The sequence below is a fragment of the Zootoca vivipara genome, chromosome 2 (assembly GCF_963506605.1).
Source record: "Zootoca vivipara chromosome 2, rZooViv1.1, whole genome shotgun sequence".
NCBI classification, from domain to species: domain Eukaryota; kingdom Metazoa; phylum Chordata; class Lepidosauria; order Squamata; family Lacertidae; genus Zootoca; species Zootoca vivipara.
Window position 1 is genome coordinate 20,198,672 of NC_083277.1, and position 23,213 is coordinate 20,221,884.

General features: G+C 48.8%; 1 protein-coding gene across 3 annotated transcripts in view; it reads left to right on the plus strand.

Annotated features, from left to right (window-relative positions):
• The window catches only part of LOC118080882 (laminin subunit beta-2), a 65,845-nt gene that overhangs the window by 26,068 nt on the left and 16,564 nt on the right, over positions 1-23,213 (plus strand). For all 3 annotated transcript variants that reach the window (XM_035106869.2, XM_035106867.2, XM_035106868.2), the window contains 14 exons: positions 1,069-1,257; positions 2,294-2,473; positions 4,601-4,713; positions 4,808-4,887; positions 6,365-6,521; positions 7,277-7,429; positions 8,587-8,745; positions 9,844-9,965; positions 14,572-14,692; positions 15,426-15,618; positions 17,181-17,324; positions 19,160-19,391; positions 20,258-20,421; positions 22,884-23,108. In XM_035106869.2, the coding sequence (XP_034962760.1) occupies positions 1,069-1,257; positions 2,294-2,473; positions 4,601-4,713; positions 4,808-4,887; positions 6,365-6,521; positions 7,277-7,429; positions 8,587-8,745; positions 9,844-9,965; positions 14,572-14,692; positions 15,426-15,618; positions 17,181-17,324; positions 19,160-19,391; positions 20,258-20,421; positions 22,884-23,108 (2,232 nt within the window). The remainder of the gene's footprint in view (positions 1-1,068; positions 1,258-2,293; positions 2,474-4,600; positions 4,714-4,807; positions 4,888-6,364; positions 6,522-7,276; positions 7,430-8,586; positions 8,746-9,843; positions 9,966-14,571; positions 14,693-15,425; positions 15,619-17,180; positions 17,325-19,159; positions 19,392-20,257; positions 20,422-22,883; positions 23,109-23,213) is intronic.

Genomic DNA, 23,213 nt, shown 5'->3' on the forward strand with positions numbered 1-23,213 from the left:
CAGATAGGTAGCAGAGGCTTGGTAGTGCTGGGGAAGCTAAAGAACTATGGGAGGGCTATGAAACAGTCATGATTCCGTTTATTTACAAGTGGAAGAAATTCTCAAAAGTGTATGTGGAGGCCGGGACAGCCTACTGAACAAGAGTTCCTTGTCCTCTGGTTTTCATCTCCTTTTGCTAAAGCTTCTTTATGCAGGCATTGCATAGCTGCCAAGTCTCCCGTTGTTGTTGTTGTTGTTGTTGTTGTTTAGTCGTTTAGTCGTGTCCGACTCTTCGTGACCCCATGGACCATAGCACGCCAGGCACTCCTGTCTTCCACTGCCTCCCGCAGTTTGGTCAAACTCATGTTCGTAGCTTCGAGAACACTGTCCAACCATCTTGTCCTCTGTCGTCCCCTTCTCCTAGTGCCCTCAAGTCTCCCGTATTCCCCGGGAAACCCCTGTTTTTCCGGCTGTCCCCAGCCGAAAAAACAGATTTTTTTGTTTCCCCCCGGTTTATTCTGGTGCGCCGGCCATTTTGGAACTGGGCGGAGCATGCTCAGAAGCGACTTTTGATGCTGCTTTGCCCAGTTCCAAAATGGCTGCAGTGCGACTTCTGGTGCGGCGGCCATTTTGGAACAGGGCAGAGCAGCATCAAAAGTCGCTTCTGAGCATGCTCCGCCCAGTTCCAAAATGGCGACAGTGCTACTTCCGGTCTGGTCCCTTATTTCTCAGGCCGGAACTTGGCAGGTATGGCATTGGTGGTTCCTTAGCCTTGCCTACCATTTTTTTAAAATGATAAAAATGTGCAGGCTCTTATGGAGTCCTGCTGGGGCAGTCCAATGGCCCATGTAATCCAGCATCCTGTTCTCACAGTGGCCAACCGGATGCCTATGGTAAGCCTGCTTCAGCGGCAGCAGCCACCACATATAGCATGCACATGGGGCAGATGAGAGCCTCAGCAAAGGTGGCCTAGCCCATGGGTTTATGGTACTGTTACATGGGTGCAGTTCAGGTCACAGGAGAGGAGGAGCGAGCGGAATAAGCAGGAGTTTGCGGCGCCCATTAACATTGCCCCTGGCTTCTCGACAGAGTGCAACTGCAACGAGCACTCCCACAAGTGCCACTTCGACATGGCCGTGTACCTGGCCACGGGAAACACCAGCGGCGGGGTCTGCGACGAGTGCGAACACAACACCATGGGCCGCCACTGCCAGCTCTGCAAGCCCTTCTACTACCGCAACCCTCTGGCTGACATCCGTGCCAGCACGGCCTGTATCCGTGAGTGTCCTTCTATCGTCCCAGTCACTGTCTTTTTGTTATGACCATGATGAATCGTGATGCGAATCGAGCAGGGTTTACTGTGGGGAGACAGCATACAGATAAATGGTGGCTGTGATCCCCACATCTATTTGCAGTATTGGTTTTTATTGTTTCACGCCATTTTTGAGTGGTGTGAGATTCCGGGCATTCCAGGCGCTCACCCCGGGTTCGTGTTTCCTTTGCAACGAGGCACAGTGGAGACTGTGGTGTCTTTATGATAGATGGCTTATTTACACATATACACAACCTGAGTCCTGCGACAGAGGGGTTCACCGTGTTAATGTCCCAAGATGGTCTTGCTTCTCCCATAGCCACAGACTTGGATCCCAGCAGAAATCAGGCATGGCTCTGTGCCGGATGTTTTGCCGTAATAAACGTTGATTGAGTTGCTTGGCTCTATCTCTAGCTTGCTGTTTTACTTCTAGGTCACATCATTCAATTCTCCACTCTGGCCTTTTACCTTTTTAACTAATAGACAGTTGAAGGAGGGAGGCCCATCCATTTGACCTCTGGCACTTTCTTTGTTCCATTAGCAACCCATACTTATTAAGCCGTTACCAGTCTGCCCTGGCTATTCCAATGATTGAATCTGTGCAGGATCCAGAAATTAGAAGTGGGGCTCAGGCATACAGCCTACCCCCTACCCCCCAAAAAACCCACTTATGACAGTACATAATTGAGAACAGTGGCAGACTTTTGCCTGTCAAATTTCAGCGGCACCTTCTTGATAATTTTTTTAAAAAACCTATACATGAAACAAGTAACAAAAGGAGCACATATTGTGAAATACTTCACAACTAATAGACAGTGCTCAACCTGCTGGCAGAAAAAAAAAGAATGAAAAAAAGCAAAGGCAAAAGTTTTTAAAGTCATGTATTCTTCTTGTTTCTCCTTAATGAAACTTGTGTGATTGGAAGGGAACATAAAGATAAAGTCCTATTAACATAAGTTGTAAAAGGGACCCGAACAGTATCCAATTTCTTTTGTCCCACAGCATGTGACTGCGACCCAGTGGGCTCCTTGGATGGTGGCGTTTGTGACAGCCATACAGATGCGATGCTGGGCATGATCGCTGGGCAGTGCCGCTGCAAAGAGAACGTCAAAGGCGTGCGTTGCGACAGCTGCAAAGAGGCCTTTTACGGACTGAGCCGCAATGACCCTCTTGGGTGCCAGCGTTAGTATTGGTGACTGTCTTTGTGGGGGCAGGTGTGGAATCAAGTCGTGCCAGTATGGATACCGGGTGTGTGTGGGAAAGGGCTTGGTGATATCTGGGTTGTTCCTGAGGCAGAGGCCGGTGCAAAATGCGGCAGCTAGGTTGCTTGTGGTGGCAAAACACCCCCAGCATATAACCCCTAAGCTATCGGGATTTGCCCTGGCAGCAATCTGTGGATAGGCCAAGTTCAAGGTGTTGTCATTAATGTATAAGAGCTGCCTATGCAGCTCTGAACCAGGCTACTTGAAACACCCCCTTACAAACCCAGTATATTTGTGTGTTCTGTGGGAGGGTGTCTCCTGCCACTGGCGGAGGAAGAGGAGTGCGGGGGGAGCGCACTGCCCCGGGCAGCGCGATCCCGGTGGGGTGCCATCACAGTTGTTCCCCCGCCCGCGCTGGGCGCCACGCCCCCAGGGCGCACGCCACGCCCCCAGGGCGCACGCCACGCCCCTTGGCACGCGCCAGCCCCACCTGCTCTCCGCCCCCCCCGCCCCCGTGCTGGAGCATGAAGCTCCACCACTGTCTCCTGCAAGTTCCAAAAGTCTCAGAAGCCTACTTCACAGTAACTTAGAGCAGGGGTTTTAGGGTGGCTGCCCCTGATCTGTGGAACAACATTTCTCACGAGATACAACAGGGGCTCACTCTCTGCACTTTCCAGAAACAAATGAAGATATTTTTTGTTCCAGCCAGATGGATGGGGTTTTGCCATGACGGTCTATTCATATTAAAAAGGGACGTGGGTGGCGCTGTGGTCGAAACCATAGCTGCCAAGTTATCCCTTATTTTAAGGGATTTTCCCTTATGCTGAATAGGCTTCCTCGCGAGAAAAGGGAAAACTTGGCAGCTATGGTCGAAACCACCGAGCCACTTGGGCTTGCTGATCAGAAGGTTGGCGATTCAAAACTGCGTGACGGGGTGAGCTCCTGTTGCTCTGTCCCAGCTCCTGCCAACCTAGCAATTCGAAAGCATGCCAGAGCAAGTACAGTGGTGCCTCGCTAGACAAATTTAATGCGTTCCACGGGTCTTTTCGTATAACGAAAAATTCATCTAGCGAATCCCATAGGAATGCATTGAATTTTTTTTGAATTTTTTTTTTTGCCCATAGGAACACATTAATTGAATTTCAATGCATTCCTATGGGAAACCGCAATTCGCTAGACGAATTTTTCATAAAACGAATTCGTCTAGCGAGTCAACCTCCACTCGAAAAATCCTTTCGTTAAGCAGAAATTTCATTAAGCGAGGCACCACTGTACCTAGATAAATAGGTACTGCTGCCATGGAAAGGTAACTGGAGTTTCCGTGCGCTCTGGCTTCCGTCACCGTGTTCTGCTGTGCCAGAAGCAATTTAGTCATGCTGGCCACATGACCCAGAAAGCTGTCTGTGGACAAACACTGGCTCCCTCAGCCTGAAAGTGAAATGAGCGCTCTAACCCCATAGTTGCCTTTGACTGAATTTAACCGTCCAGGGGTCCTTTGCCTTTAACCTTTATTCATTTTGTTATCATTTTGTTTTAAATGCATTGGCTGTTTTAAAAATAATTTATTGCACATGGCCTTGAAATGATTGCATAGAGGACGATGGATAAATTATTATTCTTAGGAGCAACAGTAGTAACACTTATACCACAATTTGGATTTTTTTTTTCTGTTTGGCTTCAGGCACCAGCATGTCTGGAATCTGAATGGCACTTCTATTTCATTGCTTCGTACAGTTTCCAGCCTTTCCCCAAGCCCCCTACTTCTTGCTCTCCTATAACCAGTGTTTCGTGAGTTCTAGCCATCTATCCCGCAGCCGAGACAATGGGATTAAAAATTCTAAATTATTTAAAAAGTTGTTCCTTTTGGCTCCAAAGCAATACAACCTGTGCATTCAGGAGACACACCTGATTTGATTTAATGTGTTCTGCTTGCAGAATCTGGGTATTTGCAGTTGCAGGGAGGAAAGGGTGGATCAATGGGTAGGGAAGTTGCCTCAAATTCTGGAGCCCTGCTGAGCTGGGCCAGGAGATGAAGAAGGCTTAGCCTTGTGTGCCTGGCATAGCTGGATGAAAACCCATGGAAAGTGCTAGTTATGTGTGTTCTCAGCCTGCAGGTGTGACCCTCGTGGGATTATCCCAGGTAGCCTCCCCTGCGACCACATCAGCGGCGACTGCTACTGCAAGCGATTTGTCGCTGGGCGATACTGCAACCAATGTTTGGTGAGTGGGTGCCGCGGAACCGTTAAAAGGCGTGATGCGGGTGCTCCAGGCCTGAGTATCCTTTAGTTGAACTCTTGGTCTTTTTCCTCCACAGCCTGAATACTGGGGTTTGAGCAATGATATGGCTGGCTGCCGGAGCTGTGCTTGTGATTTTGGAGGTGCCTACAGCAACAGGTTGGAATGGAAAGGACATGGGCTGCGCTGGGCTGGGCGAGGGGAGGGGAGGGGAGGGAGGGAGGGAGGGAGGGAATGGCGCTCCGTGGCTGGCAAGGGGAGGGAAGAGTGCAGGGATGGCCAACTTCTATATTCTCAGGGGACACTCAGGTGTCCAGGGGATGGAATTAGCGCTCCAGTTGGAGTAACAGCCTTTACCAAAGGTGTCATGGGCTTTGAAGACACTCAAACTCAGGATGCAAGAGGAAAACGTGCTAAGAGGAAGGCACGCTTGGTAACTCCACACCGTGAGCAACTCCTGCCCGGAAACCAATGTCCCCACTGGGGAAGGACGTGTGGATCCAGAACTGGCCTCCACAATCAGGGCAGTCTCGAGCAGGTCAGGCGCCCCTGGCGCTGAGGGGCGGAGATCGCTCCGGCGCCCCACCTACCGTCCCGGCGCCCTGGCGCACCGCGCCACCGGGAGTCTACCTAGAGCCGGCCCTGTCCACAGTCACTTATGGACTCATTGTTACTCGGCTACGAGTGATTGCCAAAGAAGAAAGAAGAAGAGTGGTCAGGCTCTGTAATACATCTGGCGCCATCTCTCACTTCGCAGCACTGCACAGAAGCATGGAAAATAACTAAAAGTGTTGCTTTTGCAGTGAAGGGAATGGCAAGCATATTTTAAACTTCTTAACTGCACATTGTATTAATTGTAAGCGATTCTGTGAGGCCCCATCTGAGCAATATATTTAAAGCAGTATCATATCATTTTAAACACTCATGGCTTCCCCCACAGCCAAAAACTGCAGATGATGATGATGCAAGATCTTAGGTGACCTGTATTCCCCTCAGAGAGCCACAATTCCCATAGTTCCCTCCCTGGAAGAGGGATGAATTGTGAAACCGCTTTGAGAACTGTAGCTCCACGAGAGGAAAATAGAGGGTCTCTTAAAAATTCTCAACGCCCTTGACAAACTACTTTCCCCTGGATTCTTTGGAGGAAGCTTTGACTTTTAAAAAATGGCACGAGTCTGCTTTAAATGTGTAGTGCAGAGCTGTGGTTGCAAAAAAAGCTGAACTTGCTATACTTGCGCATTGCTGCCCATGGTGGCTGTTTTTTATATCTAGGACAGTGGTAAGGAAACTCCAATCCACAGGCCTAGTTAGACCCACCAGGCCTCCCCATTTTGACTGCCATGTGGTTTGGCCCCAAACCATACCCAGCTCTCCATTACCTGAGGCCAAGCACTGGACAGGTAAACACATGGGGTCAAATGGATAAGGAAGAATTCGGAGCACACTCTTTAAGTGCCCTCCTCAATTCTTTCTTTCCAGCTGTGAGTTAAAGCAAATCAAGAGACAGTTTACTTGAGTGTGCAACCTCCCTCTCTCTTTTGCACCCCTTTTGCCGAACCTACTCCAACGGCAGGGCTCAAATATTTTGCCATTGTTCTCATTCTCTGTCTGTCTGTCTGTCTCTCTCTCTATCCAGGTGTTCCATGGATGATGGGCAATGCCCCTGTCGGCCCCACCTCATCGGGCGTCAGTGTGATGAAGTGCAGCCAGGGTTTTTCTGCATGCCCCTGGACTATTATATGTATGAAGCAGAGCATGCCACAGGTCTTGCACCAACCCATCAGGGCCTGCCAGTGAGTGCACTGGGACAGAGGAAGGGAAAGGGGAGCGCGAGAACCCGGGACATAGAGCGAGGGGGGCTGTGTCTGGAAAACTGCTAGTGAATGCGGGTTACTTGTCCAAAGGCAAAGGAGATGGCTCCTGCATTTCTTCTGGGTGTTGTCCAAGAGACCTTGTTGTCTCTGGGGCACGCACACCTTCATGGGGACTGAAAAGTTCCCAGCCCAGCTTACTGGCCTAAATCAGAACCTTGCATACACTGACCCACTTGCCTGCCACAAATTCATTCATGAATTCAGAATGTTTTGTATGTGGAAGCGCATGAGCATGTAAGGCATATCACCACTGAGGTATCTGCAGGCAAGGAGAAAATTCATTAAAACTGTTCTGGTGGCTCAATCAGTCAATCATGGGCTGGTAGGATGGAAGGCAAGGAGGGCCAATGATAGGTGGAGTGGCAGGCAGAACCAACTAATTCTAGTTTTATCCCCATTCTCCTCCCTGCTGACTTCTAGAAGGACAACACTTTTAAGTAAAAAGCCAAGCAAGTGTGGACCGGATGAGACTGGTGGGGCAACTCCCCATTTGCCCATATGGGGCAACCTCCACTGGCCAAACCATACAGTATGGGGTAGTTCCATGGGCTCCCTGTTTGCCTTGGCAGCCTCAGTGCCTTTCAGAGCCGCTTGGTTGCTGAATAGCTGAGGATGGAAACAGAAGGAACAACCAATGGTGTTGGAAATAAATATGTTTTCCCGCTTTGTTGTAGGGTGCCTTGCGGCCCGAGGCCCCTGTGGACTGTGTGGAATATTACAACGGGGTCCAGAATGGGCGCAAAGTGAGGCTGCGACGACAGCACAGCACGATTAGACTCTTGCAGCAGCGAGCGGCGCTCCGAAGAGCCAGGCAACTTCAGCAGAAGGTGACCGAAATAGGGTGGGGGAGCGAGGATGCTGGGGGAAACCAGGGAAGGAAGTCTAGGGTGGTTTGGACCAGAGCCCCAGGCCACTCAGTAGAGGTGTTCTTGGTCCATAAAGCTGAGCTGAGGAGCAGCCACTTGGGTCTTCTTGGTCAACTATGTTAATTCTTTGCCTTGCACTTAGCCAGAAGGTAAAAGATACACTTGAATGGACACGATACACTTGAATAGACACTATGCACTTTGTCCTTCAGTCTGTTGAAGGCATCCTCCGTGAGCTTTGCATGCCCGTGATTTTACACGAGTAGAATTCAGGTGCTTTGCTGTTGGTCAATGTCAGGGGATTGTTGCGGCTACTCTCGAGTAAAGACGCTCCAGTCTGCTCTGTCTTTCAGAGTTTTATTGTGCATATTATTTACAGTGCAGAGATATCAGAAAACATGACTGCCTGGTCCGATTCAGAACCCGGCAATGGCTTCCTTCATGTCTTGGACCAGCATAAATGCCTAGGCACCCCAAAGCGCCTCCCCCTAGCCCTGCGTGTGGCCGCGCGCCTCAAATCGGGCGCCGGAAGAGGCTGTGTTCCTTCTCCCGTCCTTTGCAGAGGCTCCGGCACTCGCTGCGCTGTCCTTCCTCCTCTGGCCAGCTGGGTCGGTGCCTAAGCGCTGACACGTCTGAGCCCCCTCTCCACCCCACTCCATTCCTCATTCCCTCCTCCTGACCCGCTGCTAGTGCTGCCACTGTGCGAAGTGCTGGTCAGGATGACTGGGGGAGGGTCCCTGTAAGGAGTCCCCCTGACAGTCAGGAATGTCCTGCAGTGACTTAAGTGGTGTCGTGTGGGAGCACTTCAAAAACCAGGATGATTCTGCTCACAGCTCAGGTTCTCGAAAGCACCCAGCCTGCCTCTAGGAGTGTCAGATGGGTGGGAGCTGTGAATGCTGGAGGGAATGTAGGGACCACAGCCACAGCTCAGCGGTAGAGCATCTGCTTTGCATGCAGGAGGTACCAGGTTCAATCCCCAGCATCTCCAATGTAGGGCTGGGAGAGACTCCTGCCTGAAACCCTAGGGAGCCACATCTAGATGGAGTAATGGTCTGACTCAGCACAATGCAGTGCCCTATGTCCCTGTGGCTTCGCTGATGTAATGTTTTCACCCGCAGCCTGATGTGGAAGTCCTGCAACGTGAGCATACAGGTCACATGATTACATGGACCGGCCCCGGCTTTGCACGCGTGAGGGATGGGGCTGGTTTATCCTTCCACATCGACAACATTCCCTACCCCATGGAATATGACATCCTGTTGCGCTATGAGCCTGAGGTGCGTGGAAGGAACTGGAGTGGGTGTGGCAAGTGCTTGTTGTCGGGGGGGGGGGGGAGTTCTGGCATTTTCCTGAATGCTTGCATTATTGGATCAGAAATTGAACAATGTGGGGGGGGGGAAGCTGTAGCTTAGAGAACGAGAATATTTTCATGATGCTTATGCTTAATCTTTACACAATAACTATGTTCTCAGAGCGCTTCACATGAAATTAGCTCAATAACAGTGACAACAACCTTGCAAGGTAGGCCATCCCCCATATTACAGACAGACGGATGAGACTAAGGGATAGATTTGAAGCAGGGACTTGCCAACTTATAACTCAAACTCTTTCTGGAGCTGGAGAGTGGTTAAATAGCAGTAGAAAGGAGGATTTGCCCCAGTTCATTTAATCCAGGCATCCCCAAACTGCGGCCCTCCAGATGTTTTGGCCTACAACTCCCATGATCCCTAGCTAACAGGACCAGTGGTCGGGGAAGTTGGGAATTGTAGTCCAAAACATCTGGAGGGCCGAAGTTTGGGGATGCCTGATTTAATCTATGCCCATCAACTGGGGATTTGATCCATATTACACATTGTGAAAAGTGTGTGGCCATTCAAATGCTGTTGGATTCCAATCCCCACCAGCCATAGTCAGTATAGTCATGTCAGGAGTCCAGTTCCCAGCTTGATAACACAGTGAGTGTAGTTAATTAAAAAGGATGCTTTATTGTCAAAACAAATAGATAGTTCTTCAGTTGGCAGTAACCCTTCCCTGGGAGCTGGCTCATTCATGACAAGCCAAGAATCAGGAACATCTGGGCGGGGGCGGGGAACAAGTTCCCCACCTTTGGCACAGGGATGGAGTTGTCACTGGTAGGGCAAGGGATAAGAGCTGGCGGGTTTGGAAAGCTGCTAAACATGATGAGCTGCTTCAGTGGGAAAGCGCTCCAAAAGCAAATGTTTCCTCTAGCCTTATAGCGAATGTCCACTGCTGGGTTTCTTTTGCCGTATTACGTTTTGCAGCAAGGCCATCTCTGAGGATGTCCACCCGGTGGGCCTGATGGGGATTGTATTCTCTAGGACAGCTGCTTTAAACCTGCTGTGTCTCCTTCTCAGTCCACAGAGGATTGGGAAGCTGTCGTCAGTGTCAGCTCGCGGGCGTTACCCATGAGCCCACGCTGCGGCAACGTGCTGCCCTCGGAGCAGATGTATCGGGAGAGCCTGCCCCATAGTTCCAGGTAAGAATGAGAGGAGGAGGAGGAGGAGGAGGAGGAGGAGGAGGAGGAGAGGCAGCCTCACCGGGCACAGTGTGGAAAGGGGGCTGCAGTGACTTAAGAGAGACAGACCCACAGCATGTTAGTGAGAAGTTTTATTGGAAATCAAGTCCTCATGGATTATGTCCTCTTTTTATAAAAGAAAATCAATTCCAAATTGTTTACCGCACTGGAGTCTGCTATTGCTGGTTTTTATAATAATGTGTGGCTGACAGCCTAAAATGGGGTTGGCCACTTTGTTCCCAGAACAGGAGCCAGGAGCCAGAAGTGTATTTTGCTATGCAACTTGCTTGGCCTTTTCCCTGAAAATGTAACATGAGGGGCTAGATAAAATTTCATATGCAGGTGTGTGTATGTATCTATATACCTGTTAGCAGGCTTATAAAGAGTTTTATCTGCAGGTGTTTGCTTTTCCTACAGGCCCGCAAACAGTGCAGATTTACTCTTCTCCACAGACACAAAAAACACACACCAAAATTACAAAACACTTCCCAGCACCAGTCCAAGTACACTTGTAGTTTCTATGTTACAGCTGTAAGAAATAAATAAATCATACTTATTGTTTTAACATCCTGTGCTTTGGCACAACTGACGGCGCACGTAGTTTTTCTGTTATCTGAGTATTTGCTGATGGATTGACTGAGTCTTTGCCATAATTAACTAGAGAGCTCATGGGTTTGTGGTTAGGAAATAGTTGGTATTTTGGTTTGGCTACGGGCCCTCTACACGTACTGGTGGATTTTGGTACTACAAGATGCAACAGAAACAGCACAATTAACTATTCCCTTCTCTGATCTCATTCCAAGCTTCTTATGCTGGAGTTTCCTTTTTGGAGCCTGCTATTGTCTGTCTATTTGCATTACATTATTATAACTAATAGCCAGTTTCATTCACGTAAGTGTAACAGCTAGTATTTGCGGGGATCTTACTAATCACCAGTTCCATTCACCCAAGTACATAGCATATTGTATTTAGGGATCCATTCACCCAAGTACATAGCATATTGTATTTAGGGATCTGACTGTTTTATGTAGGATTTCCTATCCTCTGGCTTTTTGGTGTTTTTTGTTTTGTTTAATTTTTTTGCCATGTTATTATTTCTTTTAACTTTGCCGCTCTTTTTTTGTATGATCTGTAGAGAAGTAGTATACCCAGCTTTTCAAAGTACCGGTATATCCTTCTCTTGTCTCAGGGATTTGTGGAATGGGTTTTCAGGTGCGATGGGCTTGTGAGGGTATGGATTGTGTGAGGTCATTGCACTACAAAAAAAACCAACCAAACCCTGCCCTATTGTTGTGTACTTTATTCAAGTATATCTAAGCATCCCAGTAAAGAGGGGACATTTTCTATAAAAATTAGCATTAGTTCTCATCTGCTCAGTTGGAACATAAAAAGTCCCATGGAACCTGGTCGATTGACACTAGCAATTGTGTATCAGATTTATAATTAACAGACAATTCTATATTACAATTATTTGGGGGTAGAAGGGAGACACCTTATGTATGCTCGGGAAATCATATCATTTGTGCAGTTAGCCCAGGAAGGGAGGGGCAAAATGCACAGCTAGAAAATTTTAAATGGCTGACACAATCTTTGAATTTGAACAAACAACCTGTTAACTGTACGATTTGTTTGTGAGGAAGGTGATGCTGTGTCAGGCAAATATTATTCCACACTTTCCAGAACATTTTCCCTGTTACTTTTAATATCACAAAAGCCTGGTGTTGTTTTTCTTTTTGCGGGGAGGGGAAGCTAGTTAGTTGCACAAGAGCTCCAAATTAACTTTAATTGTGAAACCTGAATTTGCCAGTATGTGATTGAATCCTACCTCAAAATAGTCACAGCCTGGAAGCACTTTTTGGGGAGGGGGAGAGCAGATTGTTGTGCTCCATGATTCTTCGGTTGCAGGTAAGATGGAAAACTTCCCTTTGGGCTGTAGTCCATCTCTGGGTAAAAACTAGTTTTATGCAACCCATTCCACCTTCCCCTGACCCACACTTCTTGCATAGCTCTTAGTGGAGTGTAGAAGGCGTTTGTGCTGCTGTTCTCAACACGGGCTTACGTGTAGCGATTAGGGCGCTAGACAAGCGTTAGGGCGACCCCGTCTCAAATCTCCACTCAGGCCACAATCTCACTGAGTGGCCTACCTCGTAGGGATGTTGTGATCATAACATGGAGGGCAGGACAAATGTACACATCTCTGAGCTCTCTAGAGCAGGCATCTCCAAACTTCGGCCCTCCAGATGTTTTGGACTACAATTCCCATCATCCCTGACCACTGGTCCTATTAGCTAGGGATCATGGGAGTTGTAGGCCAAAACATCTGGAGGGCCGTAGTTTGGGGATGCCTGCTCTAGAGGAAGGCTGGGATAAGATGTTAACAAATAGGCGAACGAATTATGAGAGATGAACTCCTTATCTGACATGCCTGTGCAATTTCAAAACCTCAGAAGTTGTTTCTTTCCAGGGTTGCCACATTTGTATTCTAGCAGCCCTATTGTGGGGTGGGGGTGGGGGGAAGCAAGAAAACAAGAAACCCTCAGCCCCAAAATCTGAAAGGCCACCCCTTTTCCAGTACCCTTTCATCTTCTTTGAAACTTCCCCCTCTTCACTAATGGCTCGGAACATTTCCTGGGTTTTAAAAAGAAAAGGAAGGAAGGAAAAACGGGGCATACAAGTGTTTCCCCTGAAGCAGTTTGATGGTTTGAATCTCTGCCACCCTCTTTTATCGCTGGCAGGCAGGTTGGTGAAATGAAAGAAGCGGCTCTCATTGTTCCATCGGAAAAAGATTATCTAAGGCAGGGGAACAAAGCAGAGCCACTGCAGTCTGCAGCAAAGGGTCCCCCCTCCTCCCTATGGCTATTACTGTAGAGGTGGGCTGGTTATTGTTATGCCCTGGCAGAGACAGTTATTCAGGTTCAGATAAAAAGGTGAGGTAAAATTTATAATTTAGACTCGTGGCAGAGGCAGAGAGCACACAAAAAAACCTCAAAAGCCTTGCCGATATTTTTAAAAGAATGGCACAAAGCAGGACTCTATACACAAAATATTGGGGGGGGCGGGGGTGGGGGAGAGAAATATTGCATATTAGAGAATGGTATATGTGGGAAATGCCCGCTTTGAGTAAAATGAACCAAGATAATGTGGGTTAAATATGGGGGAAAGAAGATAAATTTGAACGAGGCTAGTGAAAGTTTAAGGAACTTCAGAGTAGTAAAGCAGGGGGAAAGTAATTATAACCCTCTTACAATACCATGGCTAAGTAGGGTTTCGTTCAAAGTGGCCCTCCTAATCGGTAATGATAACTACCAGAGGCTCGGATTAGCACTGCATGCTTTGTTGCTTTATTTAATTATTATTCAATTGTGTTGGGGGGGGGGGGCTTGCCGTAACTGTTAAGAAAGGATTTCGTTTGGAAAAGAATTTGTGGTTAGGTTATTATTTTGTATTATTATTATTGTTGGGGGAGGCAGGCTTTTTTCGGAGGGCAGAACCTCAGATTCGAATTGATTTTTATTGACGGGGGGTGCAGCTACCCCTCGCCCCCCCGGCTATGCCCATGAGTTGTTCTTTAATTTTTTTAAAAAAAGAATTGCACCGACAGTTGTTGTCTCTGTAAGCAACCCACTCTGTAACTTAACTTCTAATATTATATATAGAGGACTTTTAACTAATATACACCCTGAGGCTATAAATAACAGCCACCAGCCTCTCTCTCCATCTTGTGTTTTGCTTCTCTTTCTCAGTCTACCTGCTCTGACTCTCCTCTCTCCTTCCTTGATCTGCCAACTGCCTCTCTAGTCCCTTCTAATGGCCTGGGAATTCTGCCGTCAGTCTCTTCTGAAGGGCTAAGGCAGCCTGCACCAATCTAGTGCCTTCCGGATGTTTTGAACTACAGCTCCCATCATCCTCAGGCAGTATCCTTGTCATGGCTGGGGACGATGAGATTCTGTTATGCATGCAAGGCCAAGTGCAAGGCCCTAAACGGCCATGGCCCAGTATACCTGAAGAAGCATCTCCACCCCCATCGTTCTGCCCGGACACTGAGATCCAGCTCCGAGGGCCTTCTGGCGGTTCCCTCACTGTGAGAAGCCAAGTTGCAGGGAACCAGGCAGAGGGCCTTCTTGGTAGTGGCACCCACCCTGTAGAACGCCCTCCCATCAGATGTCAAAGAGAAAAACAACTACCTGACGTTTAGAAAACATCTGAAGGCAGCCCTGTTTAGGGAAGTTTTTAATGACTGATGTTTTAATGTATTTTTTATCTCTGTGGAAGCTGCCCAGAGTGGCTGGGGAAACCCAGCCAGATGGGCGGGGTACAAATATTATTATTATTATTATTTGGATGTGGGCCTCAGATGTGATCCAGGCACAACTTACATGGCAGAGGCTGGCGGATGTGCCAGGTCCTCAGCATCAAACTTTGGAAGTGAGCCGGGTTTCCCCCCTTAAGGCAGATGAGAACGATCCCAGCAACTCTCTCCAAGTTCCTCAACCCTCTTGCGCCTAGTCTTACCGCTTGTGTGCTCTTCGCTTTCCCCGTCTCTCACCTTTGTCTTCCCTCCCCCCAGGTATGTGCTGCTGCCGCGGCCCTTCTGTTTCGAGCCCAGGAACCATTATGAGATCACTGTGCGATTCCAGCGGGCAGGGGTGGCACAGCGCCATCCTGCAGCCTTCATCCTCGTTGACTCGGTGAGAAAGAACCAGGTTTTAAATCTTCACACACACACACTCAAAAAACAATGGCATGCCAATGTCCAGCCCCACTCAAGCAAAGGAGATTCTGCAGAAGCTGCCACAGTCTTTCTAGGAATGCATCTCAGAGCACTCTGCGGTAGATTTCTGGGCCTGCTGCACACATTCCCAGTTAGCAAGTCCCCTCTTGTGTGCTACGTAAGCAGCTGGGCCAACTGTAGTCCTTGTCCTAACCAGGCCAGACTTTTCCTCCTCTTATCCTCCACCAGGGCCAGGGCCTTTTCAGTGATGGCACCGACCTGGTGGAATGCTCTGTCCCATGAGACTAGGGCCCTGCAGGACTTGATCTCCCTTCCGCAGGGCCTGTAAGACAGAGCTCTTCCGCCTGGCCTTCAATTTAGCCTGATCCTCCATTCCTTTTTCCCTTCCCGTTTTCTATGAAGAAACCTTTCTGGGTCCCCACATTTAAATACTTCCCTGGTCTCCTTGCTGGCCTTAGCAGGACTAACTTGGCTAGTTAGGCCTGGCGATGCTATATTTATGTTGTACATTACTGTATGTTGTTTTTAAGTCGTTTTTAATCAATGTTTTATATTTGCGGTTAGCCACCCTGAGCCCGGTTTCTGGACCGGGAAGGGTGGGGTATAAATAAAAATTTATTATTATTATTATTATTATTATTATTATTATTATTATTATTACTATTATTATGTCTCCTTCCTTGTTACAGCTGGTCCTTCTGCCCCGTGTGACGGAGCTGCCTGGGCTCCATGGTAGTAGTCCTGCAGCGGTGGAGCGCCGGGAAGCATTGGAGCGCTACACCTGCCTAGAGGTTTTCCGCATGGCCACCATGCCCGACCTGGCCGAGACCTGTGCCCGCCTGCTGTGCAGCATCTCTGCCCTGATGCATGATGGGGCTATGTGTGAGTGATTCTTTCTTACACCTGAGAAAGAAAGCCACTTTGCATAATTTTCTACCATTGTGTGTGTATGTGTGTGTGTGTGTGTGTTGGTGGTTGCCATTTCCACCAACACGCAAAGTATTGGGGGGGGGAGGGGCGGATAGGGTTGCCAAACCCTACACGTGGAGGAATGCAAAATGGCGGACAGGTTGCTAATGTTGTTGTTGCTGCTGCTGCTACTACTTGCAGTGCCCTTAAAGCAACTTAAGAAAAAAGGAGGCAGCTGTGCTGTTGCTAATGGGGAGCCCCACCTGCAATGAATTGTTGGATAATTTATCCTCCCTTTGGGAAAAAATTATGATGATGAAATGGTCTCATTTCTCTGCCCACAGATTTTGAGAATCTGCTTGTGCGTAGCTACAGCCTTCTTGAACTAGATGGTTCAGTTTTGCGGCCAGGGCCTAGGTCGGATAATGGTTTGCAGAAGGGCTGTAGCTAGGGTGGCCAGATTCAATAGAGGACAGGACTTCTGTGCCTTTAATTGCCCTGCTCTCCTTTGAGTCTGGAAACCTTAAAGAGAAACCAGCAGACCCTTTGTTTAATTTCCAAGCAAAGGGTCTGCTGGTTTCTCTTTAAGGTTTCCAGACTCAAAAGAGAGCAGGGCAATTAAAGGCACAGAAGTCCTGTCCTCTATTGAGTCTGGCCGCCCTAGCTGTAGCTCAATGGCTGAGCGTCTGCTTTACACGCAGAAGATTCCAGATTCCAGCATTTGCCAGCCAGTGTATAGACAGTACTGAGCTAGATGAACCAATGGTCTGACTCAGGATAAGGCAGCCTTCTATGTTCCTAAGCCAGGGCTGTGACTTAAAGGCCCAAATGTTGGTGAGGTGCCGCCTAGAATCAGCAAACCCAGCATTGGTATGGGAGAGGAGATTTCCTCAGGTTTAACTCACCTTTATGTAAAAAGACTATGGGGAAACACGAGAAGAAGAATCTACAGTCCAGAGGTGGACAACTTTTCCCCTGAATTCTCCAGCGGGAATTGCGCAGTGCCTCTGTTTTACAAGTTTTTAGCACCGTTGTGAAATATTTCCAGGTACCATGGGGCCTAGAAACACGCTAATTCTAGAGATAACGAAAGCTGAGGTTCTCAGGATTTGGGCAGCACCTGTGTGTCTGATGGATGTTCTAGACCAGGCATAGGCAACCTAGGCTCTCCAGATGTTTTGGAACTACAACTCCCATGATCCCTGACAACTGGCCCTGTTAGCTAGGGATCATGGGAGTTGTAGTTCCAAAACATCTGGAGAGCCAAGGTTGCCTATGCCTGGTCTAGACTGTAACCTGCACGATTTCACCACCTGCGGCCTCAACCTATGGACTTGTATATTGCATTTTACCACATTACTACAGGCAGGAATATTCTGCTCTAGAGTGATGTGCTTGTGTTCAGTGTGTTGGAGCGCATCTCCACTTGTCGCTCTCCCCAGTCTCCTTGGCATTGGGGTGGGGAGGCGACTGCCTCTCGTCTTTCCACCTGCCTAGCTTACTTCCCTAACTGTTGTGGTTTCTTCCGCCTTCAGCCTGCCAGTGTGACCCCCAGGGCTCCACCAGCAGCGTTTGCCACAAACTGGGAGGGCAATGCCAGTGTAAGCCCAATGTGATGGGTCGGCGCTGCGACCAGTGTGTCCCGGGCACCTACGGATTCGGACCCTATGGCTGCAGCCGTGAGTAATCAAAGCAGGGCCTGCATGTACTGCTTCCCTCATGGTCATCCTTGTCTTTTCCTCAACTGTTGATTAAGCCTAGTTTTTTACTGAGAGTGGAGGGGGAAAACTTGTGGCTGGGGTATATTACTGATCCTCAGAGTAGCAAATGGAATCCTGACAGGGTGGGGGGGGGGAGAAGATCCCGCTCTGACTAGGCCTGACCCAGAGACAGCACCCCTGAGCTAGATCCCCTTGAGGAACCAGCCCCCTTTACAAAAGCAGTCTCAGCTCCCCAGTGACCAAGTGCTAAGGTCCAGGACAGATTCTCTGTGGTTTGAGAGACCCCATCCAGGCCTCAGTTGAGCAACAGAACTGGACTGGAGCAGATTGTCTTCTTTGGGATTATCATTATTATATATTTAGGTATTATTCAAGCTCCTACAACTCCAGGCAGAGGTTAAACCTGACTAATTTAAGCCACATCCAAATCATACATATATGATACCACTTTTAAGCAGTCGCGACTTCCCCCAAAGAATTGTGGGAAATGTAGTTTTGTTAAGGGTGCTGAGAGTTGTGAAGAGACACCCCCCCCCATTTCCCTCACAGAGCAGCAACAATTTCCAAGCTCCTTGATTGTTGAACCACTATGGGAATTGTAGCTCCATGAGGGGAATGGAGGTGGCGCATGGGGGGGGGGCTCCTAACAACTCTCAGCACCTATAACAAACTACAGCTCCCAGGATTCTTTAACGGAAGGCAGGAATGTTTATCATAGTGCTTCAAAAGCATGGTGTGAATTTGAGTCGCTTTCTGGCAACTCTGCCTTAATGTATGGCTCCTTCAAAAAAGGAGAACCTCTTCGGAGTGAGATGAGGGGATGGGATTAAGTGACCATCTTCATATTTATTATTATTAATGTCCCAACTTTTCTCCAAGGAGCTCAGGGCGGCCTTCATGGTTCTCTTTTTCCTCTCCAGTTTTACCCTAACAGCCACCCTGTGAGGTAGATATTTCCGAAGGGGCAGCCTTGTCTAGTCCCTTGCAGCTGAAACAATCAAAGGCCTTGTCCATATTTCCTCATGTAAAAATACCTAGAAATTGTTAATCTTTAGGTAAAGGTAAAGGGTCCCCTGACCATGATTGTGACCAACTCTGGGGTTGCGGCGCTCGTCTTGCGTTATTGGCCGAGGCAGCCGGCATACAGCTTCCAGGTCATGTGGCCAGCATGACAAAGCCGCTTCTGGCGAACCAGAGCAGCACACGGAAACACCATTTACCTTCCCGCTGGAGTAGTACCTATCAATCTACTTGCACTTTTACGTGCTTTCGAACTGCTAGGTTGGCTGGAGCTGGGACCGAGCAACGGGAGCTCACCCCGTTGCGGGGATTCGAACCGCCGACCTTCTGATCGGCAAGGCCTAGGCTCTGGTTTAACCCACAGCACCACCCACATCCCTTTTGTTAATCTTTAAGTTGCCACAAAACTCTCTAGTGTTCCAGCCCCCCCCCCGGGTCTGTGTGAGGATTTGAACCCAGGGATTCTGGGTCCTGGGTCAACATGACCACTGCTAGACCCACTTAATGTTGCTGCCACACACCCCTATTATCCTTTCACCTTGTCAGCTTGGGTGGTTACTACGTACTAGAGGTTAAGGAGCTGTGTTTCGGAAGAGCTTTCTGTCTTGTGGATTTGGCAATAGCTGCCACATTGAACTCTCTGAAAATACCCTGTGCCAGGAAGTTGGGCACCATCGCCATATTAGGGACTTTCCAGAGAACTGTACCGTAATTTCTAATGGTTAATGCACCCTCACCTGTCACACTGAAAGCATTGGCCCTTGTCCCCACAGCTTGTGCCTGTTCCCCCGAAGGCTCCGTCTCCAGGATCTGCGAACCAGTAAGCGGGCAGTGCCGGTGCCAACATGGTGCCATAGGACGCCAGTGTGACCAGTGCCCACCAGGCCAGTGGGGCTTCCCGACCTGCCGGCCTTGCCACTGCAACGGGCACTCGGAAGAGTGCGACTTGCACACGGGGGCCTGCCACCGGTGCCGCGATTACACGGCTGGCCGCCATTGTGAGAGGTACGCATGTGGGATTCGTGGAAAAATGTGACGGGAGGGATCCCAACTGCAATAAAATGTTGCAGTGTGGAGTGCTGGGTTTGTTATGGCTGGCCGACTCTTGATTGGAAAATGGGATGGAGGGGGTGGACAAGCATCAACTGACAGAGTCCCTTTCCTTAGGAAGATTGGTGCTGCTTTTTGAGAAGAAACACTAAATATTCCTCTTTTTAAAGAGTTTCATTGCAGCAGGTTGGAAAAAAGACAACAGTCTTTTTTTTGTCAGAGTTAAACAGCCCCTCTTCCTACATTTTTCCATCTCAAACATGGATGTTCTGCACAGACACAGACAGACACACAGGCAGAGAGGAGATATCTTTTTTTTTCCTGAATCCAGCAGCACAGCTTTGTCCCCTGATACCAGGCTTCAAGGAAGAGATTAGAGCAGGCACTGTTAGCTTGTTTTAGGAAGAAACTGAGAGATTCCACAGGAAGATTACTGGAGGAGAGGGGCACTGTGAGGAGGATTGGAGGAGGAGGAAGCCTTAGCCCAGGAGTATATTGTGAAGAGGCTAAGGCTGTGGGATGGAGCGTCAGATTATACTAATAAGGCTTATACCGGGGCAAAAACTCGTTGTGATGAAGAGTGGCCAGGAAGAACGGGTGGTAATTTGACATTTGAGGTGCATATTTTTAGGACGCACCCTACTTTTGTGGTTGTAAGTAGTTTTGAATTGTTTTTAATATTGTGTTTTAAATTGCTGGACATTAGGATGAAGGGCATGTAATAAATTATTACTACTACTACTACTAATAATAATAATAATAAAAGCAACAACCAAAGTTTGCTCTTACTGCCTCTGTTCTCCTTTTTTACCCCATCACAGGTGCTTGGATGGTTACTATGGAGACCCTGTCTTGGGCTCAGGGCAACAGTGCCGTCCCTGCCCTTGCCCTGGATATCCGGGGTCTCGGCACTATCACGGCATCTCCTGCCATACCGACAGGGAAACCAATCAGATTGTTTGCCTTTGTGCTCCAGGCTATACAGGTAAGGCAAGGGATGCAGTTACCGTACATAAGTTGCAATTTTGAGGACACAGCCTCTGCAAGACTGTCCTCTAGCACAGTGGTCCTCAACCTTGGGCCTCCAGATGTTTTGAGACTACAATTCCCATCATCCCTGACCACTGGTCCTGATAGCTAGGGATCATGGGAGTTGTAGGCCAAAAACATCTGGAGGCCCAAGGTTGAGGACCACTGCTCTAGCACACCTCCACTGCCCTTTCAGGCTACTGCTCCATGAAGGGCCGTGACTCAATTGCACAGCATCTTCTTTGCATGTAGGTCCCGGGTTCAAACCCTGCCATTTTTCCACGTAATGCTGTGAAACACCCCTGCCTGAAACTCTGCAGAACTTACTGCCACTGGGAGTAAACAGTACTGAACTAGATGGACTCAGTCTTATGATCCTGCTATTAAGTGACCTGTTCAACCAATGACTTACAGGAAAAATAACACCCACCACCCAGGTGTCATAATCTGCTAGATGATGGGCATTCCGCATGTTAGGCTGGTGACACAACCAGCGAATTTACCAAGTCCCTGGTAGACTTTCGTATTTGTGACTAGTTGACTGCATTCAGCTTGGTGGGTTGTAAGTTGTGCAGGCCTGCCCTGCACCCTGGATCGATCTCCCCTTCTCTTGATTCTCTGCACATGTAAACACATGCCCCACTGAGCCCCTAAACCAAACTAGCAGTACAGTATTCCTCTTAGAATTTTGAAGTGTCAGGCATAGCTCTAGTGGATTTAGCCCAAACGTAGCAGAGTTTTCCTGCACAGAGCAGAAGCTAATTGAGGTGGAAATGACTAGTCGGCTAGACGCAGAATAACTATTTACAGGATTTATTAAAAGAAAACAAAACCAGCAGAGTTTCTGCATACAAAGCAAAGCAAAATAAATCCTCTCTGTCTCTCTCTCTCTCCAACCATACGCAGCACTCCTACTCCTAACACCCAACAAGAAACAACTGTGCTAGCATTCCTAGATAACAGAGTTCAGTGCTGGTCATTAACCAATCAGAGAGCTGTTGCCAGGCCAGTCAGACCTTGGCTTTCTGCCAAGAGTAAATTGACACTGCCTTGAGTTAACTGTGTGAAGCAAGAATCTAAGTTTCCCATGAGAACCAATTAACAGAAACCGAACAATTCCTTCTTGCCTTGAATTCTAGCGTCTCCATGGCCCTTCCCTTCCCAACCCCACCTCTACCCCTTGCCAGAAACACAATAGAATTGGTTGATTGTGAAGAGGTACACAAAAGGAGGTGAAAGAGCCAGGGGCTACGAAGTGGGGGGCGGAGGGGGCAGTCCGCCCCGGGTGCCACTCTGGGGTGTGTGTGACAAGATGGCCCCTGCCTCCCCCCCCCCAGTTGTAGAGCGGTTGAGGGTGCGCGGTGTCCGTACGGGCTGCCGCTCTTGCACGCTGTCCATACGGGCTGCCTCTCGCACGGCGATCGTATGGGCTGCCGCGCATGCGCACTCCATACGGGATGCCGCACATGTGCAGTCCATACAGGATGCTTCACATGCCACTCACACAGCAGCCTGTACGGTCACCGGGCAAGCGGCAGCCTGTACGGATGTTGCATGTGCATCACTGGGCGGTTCGGCCCACCCCTCGGCGTCCTGCCCCGGGTGCTGGAGAGGGTTCCTCCGCCACTGGAAAGAGCTCCCAGTTTTTCTGATCTGGCAACAATCTCTTTAGTTGTCGTGATAAAGGTCGGCGAAAACAGTTCAACTGAGTTCCACTTCCCATTGTGCCATAGTGAGAAAAGAGGAGAAATGGCTATCACTAAGTAACTATGTTTCTGTAGGAATGGATTTAGGCACTAGGAGAGGATATATTGTTTAGCTGTTGCCCTTCCTTGCTCTTGTGAGTGAAATCAGCAGAATGCCATCGTTTGCAGCTTAAACTTGGAAGCTAAAACAATGTTGATTTAACCTTCTAGGAACAATAATCCAGAATGCTGTTGTAAGGCATACTGAATTTCCCTGGTGTTACCCCTTTTCTTACCCTTAAAAACAACAATCACACATTGTTTTGTGAAGGGGAAAAAAGTAGCATATACATACATAATCCAGCTCTTGAAGCGGCCGTTACGGAAGCATAATGAAGGCAGGTTTAGAACTATGATCTAAGTTACAAAAGTACAAAATGTAAGTTCAGAAATGGTGTCTGAGCTGCAGCGCTCAGACACGTACATGTGGTCAGCTTGAAAGCATGGCGAGGAAAGAAAGGGCTTTCCAGGCAGGAAGGAAATATGTAGTGTTACAGCTTCCTGCCAAGGGAGACAAAGGAAGTGATTTCACCCGAGTTCTCTCTTGCAAAAGCCCTGTGAGCCACAAACCCTTCGTGTGCCCATCTGGAAAAGCATGTATTGTTGGTTTGACTGCAGTGACGGTCTACATGTTCTGCTCCCATCCCTCAATAACATCCCATGTCTCTGGCAGGACCACGGTGTGACCACTGCTCACCTGGCTATTTTGGAGCCCCTGAGCAGGAAGGTGGAGCCTGCCGCCCCTGCCAGTGCAACAACAACATTGACCCCAGCGACCCCGAAGCCTGCGATCCACACAGCGGCCGGTGCCTCCGCTGCCTTTACCACACTGGTGGGCCCCACTGTTCTGAGTGCCAGCCTGGCTACTATGGCAATGCCTTCCAGCGAAGCTGCCGACGTGAGTAGGGTGGCCGGGCCTGGATTGTGAGGATGACTGGGAGGAACTTGTGATTTGAGAATGAGAAGTGGTGTTCGGCAGGTTTTGTTGTGGCTGGGGGACCCA